At 45.8% G+C, this 16,418-nt stretch overlaps 1 protein-coding gene across 1 annotated transcript in view; it reads left to right on the top strand.

The window, feature by feature from the left end:
- The first annotated feature begins 1,940 nt into the window (after window positions 1-1,940).
- The window catches only part of LOC126184304 (pickpocket protein 11-like), a 47,555-nt gene continuing 33,077 nt past the window's right edge, over window positions 1,941-16,418 (top strand). The window contains exon 1 of the mRNA XM_049926680.1: window positions 1,941-2,015. Coding sequence (XP_049782637.1) covers window positions 1,941-2,015 — 75 coding nt within the window. The remainder of the gene's footprint in view (window positions 2,016-16,418) is intronic.

Below are 16,418 nucleotides of genomic sequence, written 5' to 3'. Positions count from 1 at the left end.
GCGTTTGAAATGAACTAAAGCGTTAACCGCACGACAGAACATTCCACTTAAAAACTCAACAACTGGTCACAGTGTTCAAGAGACAAGGGAAACTCATTTCGCCTTTAGTATTATGTTAGAACGCCGGCCAATGTGGCCGAGCGGTTCTAGACGCTACAGTCTGGAACCAGGCGACCGCTACGGTCGCAGGTTCGAATCCTGCCTCGGGCATGGATGTTTGTGATGTCCTTAGGTTAGTTAGGTTTAAGTAGTTCTAAGTTCTAGGGGACTGATGACCTCAGAAGTTAAGTCCCATAGTGCTCAAAGCCATTTGAACCATATGCTAGAACGGAATTGAGAGCCTCTGCAGCATAACGGAGGCTGTAAGTGTGCTCAGTGACTAAGTATCGCACTCCAAACGCAAAGAACCGAGGTTCAGTTCCAAGCTGACTGTTGGACTATTTTTCACTTATCTGTTCTGTTGCCACATGTCACGAAAAATGCTTAGATGTTTCGTGATTTGGGGTCAACTTTAAACTCTGGCTCCCCCTGTAACTGGTTGGGTAAGTCAGTTGAAAGGTTGAGGAGTTGATAACTGCTTATCGCCACCAGTAGGACCATACCTAGAAATGCACTGTGGTGTTCAAACCAACCTTCGCACTGCGGTCTGGTTTACTAAAAAGGCAGCAAACGGAAGCCCGAAATAATTTTGGTCGTTGGGAAGACCGAGAATGGATGTTGAGAGAGTTTTGGCCATATAGTTTATTATAAGCTGAGATGCTTTGCAATGATTCTGTGTGATTTTTTACTTTATTTAATATGCAGCCATTTTCATTTGACATGCAACCTAATGGCTAAGACAGATCATGTTTTCGCAATATCAAATTGAAGGTTATGTGGTTTCTTACTGTTTTAACATAGTTGTAGCTTAATATACGTGGAAACAAAACTAGCTGGGATACAGAAAGGCTTAAATTTAACAATTTATGTATTTCGAAGATAGAAAAATAGGAAGATGGGAAAGAGTTTAGATTTATAGACTGCCCCCACCAATGCTGTCCAGGAGGGAGTATCTTAGAAATACTCTGAAACTTACGCTCCTGGACAACCTCCACCCCCATCTACTACTACTCGTCATCCAAAGGCGAGAACCTCAGCAATACTTTGATCCTCTTACCTTCCGATGTCATGATCATACATCTAGGTTAGTTTCTATTTTTCATCTACTCTAGAGGGCAGCGTTGTGGTCCTCTATTTTTATATTTGTCTTATAATCTAACGTTACTGTCTAATGTTCACTTTTTGTCGTGACACTCCAGTGACTATCACCAGTCAGGTTTAATTATGGTCTTGTTTATAATTTTACTATTCTAGGGTCTTTGGACCTCTATCATGTGTGTTTGTATGTGCATGTTGTGTCCTGTACAATGAAGTGGTTAGTATTATTCAATGCCTAGGTTATAGGATTCATCTGCTGCAGTAGCCAGCAAGTCCAGTGTATTACCTAGCCTAAGTTAGTACACTGCATTTAGCCAACTTAACGTTGTTACGTCTTCGCCTGTGCCACATCGTCAGATTGCAACTACTGTCGTCTGTCTCGCTAGCATTGTCTGTTGGGTCTTTCGTGGCCTGTAATCGTTGCCACCCGGACTCTCTTCGCTGCAAGTATTCTTTATGTACCGCCCCAGATATTCTGTCTGCACATGCTCCACATCCTTTTCTTCTTCTTCTTCTTCTTCTTCTTCTTCTTCTTAGGTTATTGACTCTTTAAGACGACGGGCAATCCCTTCATGGACTTCATTTTCCTCTTTCCATCCCAGAACCTCTACATCCTTTCTCTTCTACTCTCGCGCTTTTCGTCTGAGATCTCTACATAATATTATTCTTATTTTTTTTTTCCTTTTAGAAACAGTGCAGACAATCTAAACGATGTTGTCAGGATGAGCGCTTGCGGGCGCCAAATGGGCTTGTCCATGCTGATAAAAGACGACCGCAATGATTATGTTACCACAACGGAGGCATCACATGGTGTTAAGGTAAGCTGTTACTGAATAGAAACTACATTTCTATATTAACTAGAGAACCCGACAATGCATCGCAGTTGCTGTATATGTATGGGAATTGAATATAAGTGCCCAACCCCTTCTCTCCCCTCTCTCTCGGTCAGTCCCCCCCACCCCCTCTTTGACCATCTCCTCTTCCTCCCCACTCTCTCTGCTCATCACCTCCTCCCCCCTTTCTCTGTCCATCTTCTCCTTCCCACTCTCTATGTTCATTTCTTCCTCCCCCTCCCTGTCCATTTTCTCTTCGCCCTCTCCCTGAACATGCGCCTTCTTTATTGTTATAGCAAACGAAAAATTCATTGGGAATTGAGGTCACTTAAAATGAATGGTTGGATCACTTGAGAGCATTGGCATACGGGGTATGAGAAAGCCCTCTCCATCTGCTGCATCTGTGAGGATAGTACCTTCAATTACAGTATATCGCATAGTTTTAATCGGCGAACGGGTAAGTTCACAAAGTTTTCGATGATTGAGATTCCATAGCAGTGCTCTAATCATAAGCTGATAACCCATACTTCCCGCGCCCGGGTTCCCGGGTTCGATTCCCGACGGGGTCAGGGATTTTCTCTGCCTCGTGATGACTGGGTGTTGTGTGCTGTCCTTAAGTTAGTTAGGTTTAAGTAGTTCTAAGTTCTAGGGGACTGATGACCATAGATGTTAAGTCCCATAGTGCTCAGAGCCATTTGAACCATTTGATAAGCCATAAATATAGCTTTCCTGTTTTCTATTAAAACCGACAGCGGGGAAGGAAATAGAACAGTACATGTTATATATATATATATATATATATATATATATATATATATATATATATATACATTATAGCCTTTTTCTGTTCAAACATTTATTAGAGTATCGTGTAAACACTGGAAGTAAAATCATCAAAAACCTTTCGAAATTTTTGCTAAAGAAAATCTCTAAAAGTTCTTGATCTGTTTACTATAAAGACGAGACCTTTTTACTAAAAATCTCGAAAAGATCTTGGGCAGTTTACTTAAAATTTTTACACGATGTTCTAGTAAACAGTCGGTAGTACGTAGCCTATATACTTTTTGTATATAAAAGGGAAACGTTGTTAGCAAAAATCTCAAAAAGTTCTTGACCGTCTTACTGATATATATATGTCCGTCCAAATATTTGTTAGAGTATCGTGTAAAAATCAGCGCAAAATCCTTAATAGTTGAATAGTTGTTGACCGATTTACTTAAATATATGTAACCTACGTCCTTTCGAATGTTTCCTAGATCATCATGTAAAAATGTTAAGTAAATTGGTCAAGATCTTTTCGAGATTTTTAGTCTCTATGACAGGCCGGTGCCCATATAGTCTACAAGTATCGTCCCCGATCCCACGTCACTGACGGCACAAATGACCTTGTCACACCATCAGCCAGACATCCCATAACATCTGCGGAGCCACGGTCCTACCACACTCCAATCGAACCCATCTTCAGATGTGGAAGCGGATCCGCAAGAGGACTGCACTGAACACCATCCCTCAGCAGACGTGGAGGAGGAGGAGAGGAGGAGAGTAGTGTTTAACGTCCCGTCGACAACGAGGTCATTAGAGACGGATCGCAAGCTCGGGTGAGGGAAGGATGGGGAAGGAAATCGGCCGTGCCCTTTCAAAGGAACCATCCCGGCATTTGCCTGAAGTGATTTAGGGAAACCACGGAAAACCTAAATCAGGTTGGCCGGAGACGGGATTGAACCGTCGTCCTCCCGAATGAGACGTGGAGGCACGATTATGAAAACAGCGGTTGACAAAGAAGCGAAAGAAGCGGCAGCTGTCCACAGAAGACGAAAAGACAGAAAACGATGCAGTACGTCGACGTTCAGCCATTGGCTCCCACCGACAACGAGTCGGGAGGGGACCTTGTTCACGGCGGCCAATGAGGCGGCGTCGTGTGGTCCCGGTCCAGGGAGAATGCTTCGTAGACAGCCATTTCGTTGGTGCGTGACTTTTTAGCAGTGCACAACAGAGCCGATGCCACACGCCTACCTTATTGATACAGCTAACATCAATGGTATTCGCGTCCCAGTAAAGATCCAAATGCTGCAAGAAATGCTGTGGGCAGCGGACGTCATAGTTTTATGTAGGAGATAAGAAACAATGCCCCAGTTGAGTTTTATGGTTATGGCGTCTATCATTTAACAGGTTACGACGAAGCGGTGGCAAGCCATACTATTACGAGAAGCAATAGTGGCTGAGGATGTGGAATACTTACCAGCGAGCTGTGGTTTTGCCCTGACTGTAGGAGATGTCCGCTTGGTGAATGTTTAGGCACCGTTTGACTTGACGAAGAGACGCGAACGCACATCCTTTTACACAGAGGAAAAGTCGCCAATCTTTCAAGGACGTCGGGAGAATTACATTGTCGGTGACGACTTTAACTTTGTTCTGCGCCTACACTTAATCCCTTGCCCGGCGTTACAGACACTGATCCGGGATCTTGCCTTGACACCTGGGAAATGACGCCCGGCGACAGCCTCGGATATACGTACTTGACGATCAATTCAGCCAATCAACTCGAGAGGGTGTATGTGTCACGTGGGCTACGCACGGCGACTATTGACGCGGAGGTGTGGCCTGCGGCCTTTACAGACGACCAGGGTTACATCTGCTCCGCCGCTGTCTCGACAAAAGACATGGCGCAGCAGGGTTCCGTGGAAGCTCAATGTTACCCACCTGCGTAATGAGAACTGTTTACGGGAGGTTGAAGACACATGGCATCAATGTCAACGCGCGTACGATTCAACGCTTAAGCGGTGGCTTTGCTATGTTAAACCGGCTTTACGCAGAACCGTCACACGGTATGGTCAAGATAAGTCACATTGGCAACGGGCGACTTCTGAATTTTATTTCACAACCCTAGGTGAATTACGGACGCAACCACCGTCTCCGGACCGTCAGCAGACTGTCCACCGTATCAAAGCACAACTGCTGCGTCTTACGGTAGTGAAGACGGAGGGAGTTAAAGCACATGCGAGGCTGCTCGATGGATTACGCAACGAACGGCCGTCATTGCAATATATACCGTAGTGAGAGAAAGGAGGCAGTGGCGAAGTACACCTACACGGGATGTCGAAATGGCCGATGGATCGCGGATCACGTTGCAGAAGGATATTGTACGTGCTTTCGCCCATTACCATCATGGTTCCTATGCGGAGGACCAACTGGACAGAGCAGAACTCGCAGACGTGCTTCGCGAGATGCCAGCGGCTGAGCGTCCCACTGGAGTGGACGGCCTTATAGCTGAAATCACAGCAGATGATCTGGACACTGCCCTAAAGTGTGGTGCGTTAAACAAATCTGCTGGACTGGATGGACTCCCTCTTGAGTTCTACCTCATCTGTCCTTCTCTAATGGGACCGTCGTGGGTGACTATTATTGAACTATATGAAAAAAAACGAAAATTACTTACAAACTACAGTGTGCATACACTTTATTCAACGTCACTAAATATATTCGGATTTAGGTTATGACATGTTCGATATGCTTGCCCCCATTGGCTATGATGTGGCGCAGACGAATAGCGAAATTCTGCATGACCCACAGAAGTGTCGGAACATCAATGCTATCGATGACCTCCTGAATGGCTGTTTTCAGCTGAGCAATGGTTTTTGGGTCATTGCTGTACACATTGTCTTTAATATAGACCCACAAAAAGGAATCGCATGTGTCTAGATCGGGAGAATATGGCAGTTAATCGAGGCCCATGCCAGAGGCCTCTGTGTAGGTTCAAATGGCTCTGAGCACTATGGGACTTAACATCTGAGGTCATCAGTCCCCTAGAACTTAGAACTACTTAAACCTAACTAACCTAAGGACATCACACACATCCATGCCCGAGGCAGGATTCGAACCTGCGACCGTAGCGGTCGCGCGGTTCCAGACTGAAGCGCCTAGAACCGCTCGGCCACTCCGGCCGGCCCTATGTGTAGCCCAGAGCCAGAATGCGGTCCCCAGAGTGCTCCTTCAGGACATAAAACCCCGCTCCTGCTTTGATGGGGTCTTGAGTGAACCACATCTTGTCGAAATCAGGATCGCTTTGGATAATGGGGATGAAATCATCTTCCAAAACCTTCACATACCGTTCGGTAGCCACTGTGCCATCAAGGAATATCGCACCGATTGTTGTGACTGGACATTGCTCACCACATGGTCACCAGTTGAGGGTGAAGAGACTTCTCGAGCGCGAAATGTGAATTCTCAGTCCCCCAAATGCACCAATTTTGTTTATTGACGAACCCATCCAAATGAAAGAGGCTTCATCGCTAAACCAAACCATACAGCGCATACTAATTCCCGTCATGCCCCGCGGCCAACCGTGTAGTTTGAACGTCCTAACGCAAACCATTCAGATGTTATGATGATTTTATTTCATATAGTTCAATAATTATCACCCTGTACTTTATCGGTACAGATTAAATGGGTAGATCACATAACTAATGAGGAGGTACTGAATAGGATTGGGGAGAAGAGGAATTTGTGGCACAACTTGACTAGAAGAAGGGATCGGTTGGTAGAACATGTTCTGAGGCATCAAGGGATCACCAATTTAGTATTGGAGGGCAGCGTGGAGGGTAAAAATCGTAGAGGGAGACCAAGAGATCAATACACTAAGCAGATTCAGAAGGATGTAGGCTGTAGTACGTACTGGGAGATGAAGAAGCTTTCACAGAATAGAGTAGCATGGAGAGCTGCATCAAACCAGTCTCAGGACTGAAGACCACAACAACAACAACCTTATCGGTTCCTACCGAGTTCACAGGTGGTACTATGACATCCTTTCCAAACCCACGTGATTGTCGTGGACTACGAAGCTACCTGCCTTTGAGATTACTGAACGCAGATAACAAAATTTTTGCGGCGATAAAGGACAAAATACATTTAGGTCAAACATGTCTAGGTGGGAAGAGCAATAGACACAGAGCGCTAGGGGGAAGACAGTAATGTCATAGCACTTATGTGGGTCGGTAGATTACGAGGAGCCCTAGTGGCAGTGCATTCCGATCACGCTTTCGACTGAGTGGGCCATGTATTCCTACGCGCGGTCATGGAACGGATGGGAATACCACTTACGTCTGTGGACACGGTATCGAGGTTGATTCAAGACGAGCACTCGACAGTCTTGGTGAACAGTGCTAGCTCGGAACCTATCACGATCCGGTGTTCAGTGTGGCAAGGTTGTCTCCTTTCAGCCATCTTATTTGCTATCACTCTTGAACCTGCACTATACGGCCTCCGATGACGCATTAAAGGCGTCTAAGTACGGAGCGCATGTTTCCAACGCCGCGCATACGCCGATGACGGCGTTGTTTTAGTCAGGTCAGGAGATAAAATCCAGGCAGCGCTAGGATGGCTTCAGCAGTATGGAACGGTGACGGATAGTGTCATTAACCTACGACAGACCCGATGTAGCCGGCCGAAGTGGCCGTGCGGTTCTAGGCACTGCAGTCTGGAACCGCGAGACCACTACGGTCGCAGGTTCGAATCCTGCCTGGGGCATGGATGTGTTTGATGTCCTTAGGTTAGTTAGGTTTAAGCAGTTCTATGTTCTAGGGGACTAATGACCTCAGAAGTTGAGTCCCATAGTGCTCAGAGCCATTTGAACCATTTTTTGAAGACCCGATGTATGGAAGTGAGCAGAGACTGCAACCAAGCACAGCAGTGCCCATCACCAAGGTCCCCACTCTCACGTGTTTGGAAGTGGTGTTCCATGGAAACATGCGACGTACAGCGGCGGATAATTATCGACGGTTACTGAGACAAATTCGGGCAATAGTAAGACAATATGCACTGCGTGCCACAGATATATTCCAGCGCGCATTATGTCAGCATCTATATGGCTCCAAAAACAAGTCACTTGGCACACATACTGCAGTTGCCCACTACGATCGCGTCAAGACTACAGTCAGCCTTCGGACATTTTGTGAGTGCTGACCTCCTCTTTAGAATCCACTATGGTACCTTGACGCTGCCACCGAGAGGGGGAGGTATCGGAGTCATAAACGTGAGGAACAGGGCGGGTGTGTTTCTTCTTAGTACGATCCAACGCTATTGGCGAATCGAGCACGTCACATTAATGGGCGCTCTGATCAACGAAGTGGTCCCCCATGCACTCCGTCCACCAGTCAGGGTTGGCCACCTCACAGCACCGTTCGCACACCTTCGGGACCTCTTCGTCGATACAGTTACGTCCAGGACAGTTTGCCGGAGACCATACTGCACACAACGAAAGACGTATGTCGAAGCTTCCTTCAGCAATGTGGTCGAACAGAAGTACCCGGCGATACAGAGGCAGAGAATATGGAGAGCGGTTCATCTTCCCTCTCTCCCTACAGAGGTACGTGCGTTGTGGTATGTAATGGTGAACGGATAATTCCGAAAGCGTCAACGACTGCCCTCTATTCACCTGGTCGACGCAGATATGCCCCACTGCGCGGTCGTCGACTCCGACGAGCATCGTTTGCTTTCTGGCAAGGCAGTCGACTGTTGGCTTCTAACGAGCAAAATGCTCTTCTTTTAATTGCGCACGATGCATACGGCGATCAAAGCAGACGACCTACTATTCTCTGACAAAGTATACTTTCCCACCTCCAGGACAACACCATAAACTGAATAAAGGGGGTGGCGACGTGTTATCTGTATCGCACTGATGAAAAGGACGTCATAGACTTCTTGTACAAACTGCAAGAGCAACATGTGATCTTGTGGCGACACTGTGAAATATAGAACATGTTTCTCCAATTACTTAGGTTCGTTATTCACGGACCCTCCGGCTAGCTGGGGTGTTTCGGGTGTGAGAAGTGAAATGAGAAGATGGCTCAACGTTCAGGAACTTACGTTCATGCCTGATGTACTCAGGAGACTGTATCTCCTTTTTAAGTTAGCGACAAGCCGACGTGGATACACGCCAACTGGACCGTTGCAGCGTCTCGTTTTTCGTTTGTTAATGAATTTTTTTTAAAAACTAGACGGCGTTCGGAGTCGTTTTACGTTTGGCTGTGTTGAATGGCCTCTTTAGTTTCTGTATGTTGTGTTTTGCACCTATAAATGGCAAAAAGCAAAACAATCAAATAAAAATCTAAAAAAATAAAAAATGATGAAAAAAAAAACAATTTAACCCCTTCGACCACATCCTCAGGAACGGAAGGGAGGAGACATCGTGGCCAGGCATTGGGTTGCGACCTCTGTCCACCCTGCCTCCATCAACCCATGACCTGATCCCTTAAAGCCCTCTTCTAAAAAAAAAAAAAAAAAAAAAAAAAAAAAAAAAAGAAGTAGTCAGCGTTCGAGCTTCGTAAGAGGAAGATGTATGAGGCGACGGTTCGACTCCTGCTCACACTTAATTTTTAATCTATATTTTTTTCATCGCTGGTCATATTATTTAATTTTTATGACATATGAGAGGCAATATAATTAAAAAAACACGTACATTTGCATGAAGTTTTAGTGAATTTCATGTTATTTGACTATTTACTTTTTTCAATTAAATTTAATTATTAGAACAAACGTACTTATAGCTATAGACAAGTAAATGAAGAAACGCACAGAGTTTTCCCCAAAATGTGTGCCTGTCGTGATTTGCGAAATTCCTTATACATGCAATCTGGTAAGGTACCCGGTACTACTTTGCACTTCTACGCTTCGAGCTGCACAGTGGTAGGCCCCGTTTGGCTGTCAATCTGCGTAGCGGTGAGATATTGCTAATGTAGCTAGAACGGATAGTGTAGGTGCAAATTTTTTGAATATCACTAGCCCACTATGAACTGCGACGATCGGAAGTTACGCGCAGATACATCAGTTACATAATGAGGTGAACAAAGTTTGAAGTAAATCCGTGACCCCAACGTCATGGCCTCGCCTTGTGAGATATTTGCTCTCCGAAAAAGAAAAAAGGAGATAGATCGCAAATGAGTTAGTTCACATTTTCATTAACAACGCTTAGATACGTCGTTAGGGTTTCATTTCACTTCTCTATGATTACATTCTTCTCTAAACTTTCAATCCAACCTTTTTGCTCCAGTGTTGTATTGTCAAATCACAGGAGAATGGATGTGTAAAACGTTGACCTCCAGGTGGAATATTAACTTGCTTTATTTGTAACGAGTGTCGTCGGTAACTCACTACTGAAACACGTTGTACTAACCTTGTTCTTTCACGGAAGTAAGCGATGTTTGTGGATACACTTCGTCGTGAGAGAATATTGCCTCCTGCATCTATGAATAGCCGCGGTTTTGCTTTACCTCATGATATGGGCAGCAGTTCTCAACATGTACCTACATCTTAGATATCTATATACAGGTGTGGCAAATAAAAGCGGCCCGGAGAAGTTGATACGACTGGACGTGTACTTATGCATATAACCACACCCCGTGACGTGCACACCACGTATACCGTGTACGCCCGCCACGTGATCCACACCGGTTCAGAGGGTAGCGCGGGCTGTGTTAGTGTGAGTGGAGCAGTGCAAAGGGGATGATGCTACTCACAGTGCAGCAGCGGGTGTTCGTTGTTAAATGTTACGCTACGACAAAGTCGTGGAAACGGTGTGGTTAGTTGTTTGCTGAAACGGTTAATGGTGCCAAAGAGCCAGCAAAGAGTGCTATGGAACGCTCAGTTCGAAAATGGCGTCACACAGGATCCGTATTGAACAAGTCAGAAAATATTCCGAAACGTGCCCGCACATCAGAAAACTTCGCTGCAGTTCATCAGAAAATGTTTAAGAGTCATGTCACGTCGATCATGCGACAATTACTCCACCTGGATCTGCACATGCATCACTAACGAGTGTCTGTTGTTCATGCATTAAAACCAGCAGATGCTTCTGGGTGCCTCCAGTTTTGTGAGTGGCTGCTCACTGAGGTAACATTGAATGGCTTGGACGCGGATCTGTTATTAATGTCTGATGATGCCTGGTTTCACATTGTGAGGTGCCGGGGCTAGCAGTGTATTTAACACTAAATTCTTCTAGAATCTTCATATGGAAATGATGCTCTAAGCCCCCCCCCCCTTTTCTAACTCCGACTTTTGCTGTTGCACATGGATTAAGAAGAAACGCGAACTGACTGTAATCGACCCTGCAAGTGGAGTAGAAAAGAGTTTGGCACCTGCAATAATTTAATTTAATAGAAATTAATTTGATAAAGGAAAGTTTCATTAACGTAGTGAGAAATGAAATGGTTGTTCTACCGATCACCAGAATGAAAGTTCTGTCCAAAATAACAATTTGATTTATTATGACTAAACTTAAAATAATAAACAAAACACGTGAAACATTTACAATACGTCAAACTGGACACTCAAATAAATGCTGTGAAGGTGAAGTTGTCCATAAACTAGATTGTGACATTTATGACCAAGTGGTATGTGGAGCCAATTCCTTGCAACTCAAATCTTAAGAGAAACACCCAGCCAACACAACATTAATTGCTGCTACAGTAGTGAGAACTCAGACAATGAACACCCAAGACAGAACCACGTTGGAAAAGACGGGAACAGGCGCGCTCTGCTGAGCTCTGATTGTCACATAGCAAAATTCCCTATCTGCCAGTGCTGCGGACATACATTACCAAGGTGTCTTCTTAACTGCAAGGACACGATCTGGCAGACCGGAGGCGATGGCTGGTTGCTTTGACGTCCCGTCGTGGTGACGATAATGTCGCGAGTATAGCCCGAAACAAATTATCCTGGCCTGGTTGTTCCAGACTAAAGACTTCCTAGCAACACAAATGCGCCTCTGAGGAAGACGAAGAAGGCTCGCTAAACAATCACTGACGGTACAGTGATTGATTTTAACAAGCGAAGCCACACAGTAACTCCGATACAGTCAACTTTAGCCAAAACTGCTCAAGACGGACAACATAGGCCGCTTGTACGCAGATCGCTCAATTGCCAACTGTACTCGGAAAGTTACGTTGAAGTCGAAACTTCAGCAACTTCGTCAAGCAGTTACAATTAAATGAAAGTATATTAGACAGCCAACGGAAGGCAGGCTGTCCAGAGCAGCGAGAGCTCAGTCTTGTAACCTACTCTGACCGAAAGGCGAGAGCCGACCCTACCAAGAGCACCCGTACAAGCCGCCCCCACCACAGTGGCCGTGGCTAAACGTGCCAATCAGCAACTCGAAAACCGGTGGAAAATTTCACTCTATTGCCGAAGCACTACTATTCCACCAATGGAGATACTTGGCACCAATTTCTGCATCGATTTTGCTGCGTCACGGAGCTATCCCCTGGGCAAGCCAATCACAGTTATGATTTTGCAGAAAACGCGGGAATTTTCCCGCCAAGACTGTCTGGGAACACAAGTCATTCCCACGCCTCACTGGTAGCCCGTCAGAATGTGTTTTCACTAAGTTTCCGCGAAATAACGGAATCTCTAACCCAAGCCTCTCCTTCAGGCCCCTGTGGGCGTGTCGCCCTCGCTTTTATGACAATGTCGGCGTCTGGACAGCATCCACTCGACCCCCTCACACTCGTCGGCATAACCCTTTCAAGATCAGTAGAGCCCGCCTGTCACCGGACCACCCGGGTGACGAGAGACACTGCGTGGGAAGTCCGTGTGTGAAGGAATGGCAACTTTTCCCCGTATGCAATTAGAGAGGAAAATATTCATATCTTCTGACTTCTCAATACTAGCCTTGTAATGACAATACTCTACCATACCTCCCCAAATCGAATTACTCAGAGTAAGATACAAATATGAGAGGGAGCAAGTCACTGTGTGGATCGTAAAGGTGTGCCACCTCTCAACATGAGTGGTTATGTCAACTCAAAGAATCACAGGTTCTGGGCAGCAGAGAACCCTCATAACTTCCACGAAACACCATTCCATGATCCGAATGCTGGGGTTTGGTATGCAATATCTGCACGCTGCTAATGCATTCAACAGACGCTGCATTACATTGATAACATTTTGAAACCATTTGTGGCAGCTTTAACGGGGGAGGAAGAGACCTACAGTCACTTCCAGCAAGATGGAGCAACTGTCCATACAGCCAGCCGAACCTTGGAGCACATTTACACAATCTTCAGGCCTGACAGAGTTAGACGGCCTGGTCGCGGCCCTAGCTGGCCACCCAGGTCACCTGATCTGTCGGGTGCGATTACTTTGTGTGGGGAGCCCTCAAGTCTAAGGTGTATCGCAACAACACCCATAGTCTTCAAGAACTGCAGCAGACCATTTCGGATGAGATTGCAGCAATTCCAGCAGTCCAGCTTCGATCCGCCTTCAGCAGCTTGCTGACCCGAGCCCAGAAGTGCCAAGAGACGAACTGTGGTCACTTTCAACATCTGCTGTAGTCGGGTTAGTACTGTATTTCCTTTTTCTGCTGTGTTTCTTTTTACCTTGTAACACTGTTTTCCGGGCCACTTTTATCTGCCCCACCCCGTACATCAGTATTCGCATTTGCGTACTTCAAGTATTTATGATAGAACAGGGAACTTCAGACTACAAGTTAGTCTGTGTATGAGTTTTCAGATCAGTGAGTAAATTTCATATTAAATAATGAACGAATGAACTATCAATGAGCAGACTAAGTCATAGACATAGCGTTTCAACAGGCCGTCGTGTCTCTATCTCTCAGCGAACAGTACTACGAATATGCACTCGTGACAGTGGTTATCTCGTTCATACGTTGTCTAATACGAATGTCATTCAGTTGACATGCTTGGGACGTGTTTATGCAAGTGAAGCATGTTGGAAAATACGGGCAATTTTATTACAAAACGCTTTTTGACTTTTTGCGGAAGGAATGTCCTGCCACTGTTAAAATGCAAGTCACTCACATCGAGAACGTCGAGGCGTGACTAGTGACTGTGTCTTCTAAGTTACCCGCATTCGTCAGAATATTTTTTCTTCAAATTATGATTCGAGTTTACTACGCTCTTTAGCTTATGTTTGATACTGTATATGCAGGTGGAAGGATAGACAATACGCTGTTATCGGTGCAACAGCATACCATGGGTGGTAATGGATGTGAGAACAGTAGAGTTCAGCCTCATGCTGGACAACAAACGTTTTTAGCCCCCTTTCACAGTCCATCCCTTCAGCAGCGATTCTAATACTGAGGATCCGTTTTTGCAACTAAGCATTGTGACTTCCCTGTAAAGGACTGCCACTTTCTGGCAGGACTAAAGCGGATTCCACGTAGCTCCGTAAGAACAGCGAAGGAGCTACTTGTTTACAAATTGTAGCTCCAGCTTCGAAAGCAAAGATTAAATATAGACTGAGTGGTGTTCTAGAAAAATGACTCTGCAGTACTGTCGTCCTGTGAAGATGTAAACAGAAGACGAAGGAGCTGTCAGTTGGCATCACGTGGACCCCTTGATCAGATTTATTTCGTTTATTTTATTGGTGACGGTAAGGATGTGGGGTAATGTTTGGTGGTGAAGTCTTTTCAGGGGCAGCCAGCAGTCGTACTTCAATAGCATCGACTCAGAGTCCCCTTATTGAAAATGGCACAATGAAGTGACAAACTTCATGGGATAGCGATATGCACATATGCAGATGCCGGTAGTATCGCATACACAACGCGTAAAAGGGCAATGCATTGGTGGAGCTGTCGTTTGGAATCAGGTGATACATGTGAGAAGGTTTCCGGCGTGATTAGGGGCGCACGATGGGAATTAACAGATTTTGAACGCGGAATGGTAGTTGAAGCTAGACGCAAGGGACATTCCATTTCGGAAAACGTTAGGGAATCCATTATTCCGAGATTCACAGTGTCAATAGTGTACCGAGAGCAGTGGCGTTTGCGTAGAGTTGTCAGTGTTAACAGACAAGCAACACTGCATGAAACAATCGCAGAACTTAATGTGGAACGTACGACGGACGTATCCGTTAGCACAGCGCGGCGAAATTTGTGGTGAATGGACCATGGCAGCAAATGACCGACGCGAGTGCCTTTGCTAACAGCATAATATCGCCTGCAGCACCTCTCTTGGCCATATCAGTTGGACCCTAGACTACTGGAAAACCATGGACTTGGTCAGATGACTCCCGATTTCAGATGATAAGAGCTGATGGTAGGGTTCGAGTGTGGCGCAGCCCCCAAGAAGCCATGAACCCAAGTTGTCAACAAGGCATGATGTGTGGCTTTTGAGCAGCCACTCGACCATGAAATCCAAGTTTTCTCACTCCCGCCTAACTATCATACTACTTGCAGTGGAGGCTGGTGCAGTTTGGAATTCCTGTGTGATGGTCTGGACAGATGTCTGCCTATTACACGTTATGACCCTCTTCAACTGTCGGCGGTCTCAGTCAGTCAACAGACGGGGTCGGCCCATTCTCTTTTGTGCTTATGTGTCCCTCCACGATTCTACTTCACTATCACACCGGAAACAGTGCACCTAGGGATGTTTAGGAGCGTGGAAATCTCGTATGACAGAAGTGACACCCAACGACTTGAACACGTTCGACGTCTGTGAGTTCCGTGGAGCGCTCCATTCTGCTCTCTCACGATGTCTAATGACTACTGAGGTCGCTGATATGGCGCACCTGGAAGTAGGTGGCAGCACAATGCACCTAATATGAAAAACGTATGTTGTTGGGGGTGTCCGGATAGTTTTGATCACATAGTGTAAACTTGTACTACTATGGTGACTGTGGGCTTTTGGCTACAATAACACGTTCACTACGCTGCTCATAGTAGATTATCCGCGTTCCTGTTTCTTTATTCATTATTAAACCCACTCCTGCATTACCCATGTTTTATTTTGTTTTTATAACGCTGTATTCACCTGGCGAGAAATCCTGTTCCACCTGCCACCGAACTTCACTAATTCCGACTATATATAACTTTTACCTATCTAGCTCCCTGTTTAAATTTTCTGACCCACCTGCCTGATTAAGCGATATGACATTCCACTCTACAATCCGTAGAGCGCCAGTTTTGTTTCTCCTGATAACGACGTCGTCACCCGGAGATCCGAATGGGGGACTATTTTACCTCCGGAATGTTTTACCGAAGAGGATGTCATGATCATTTAACCATACAGAAGAGCTGCATGCCCTCGGGAAAAGTTACGGCTGTAGGTTCCCCTAGCTTCCAGCAGTTCGCAGTATCAGCACAGCAAGGCCGTTCTGGTTGATGTTACAGGGCCATATCAGTCACTCATCCAGACTGTTGCGCCTACAACTACTGAAAAGACTGCTGCCCCTCCTCAGGAACCCAACGTTTGCCTGGCCTCTCAACATGTACCCCTCCGTTGAGATTGCACCAATGTTGTGGCTATCTGTATCGCTGAGGCACGCAAGCCTCCCCACCGACGACAAGTTTCAGGGTTCATGTGGGGAAGGGGGAGGAGAGGGGTAATCATTGCTATCCTTGCGAAACTGCAGAGACCACTAGCTTTTTATAAACAAACG

This window comes from Schistocerca cancellata, chromosome 4, assembly GCF_023864275.1.
Source record: "Schistocerca cancellata isolate TAMUIC-IGC-003103 chromosome 4, iqSchCanc2.1, whole genome shotgun sequence".
Taxonomy (NCBI): domain Eukaryota; kingdom Metazoa; phylum Arthropoda; class Insecta; order Orthoptera; family Acrididae; genus Schistocerca; species Schistocerca cancellata.
Note: the sequence above shows the minus strand (reverse complement) of the source record. Positions and strands in the feature narration are given on the sequence as shown.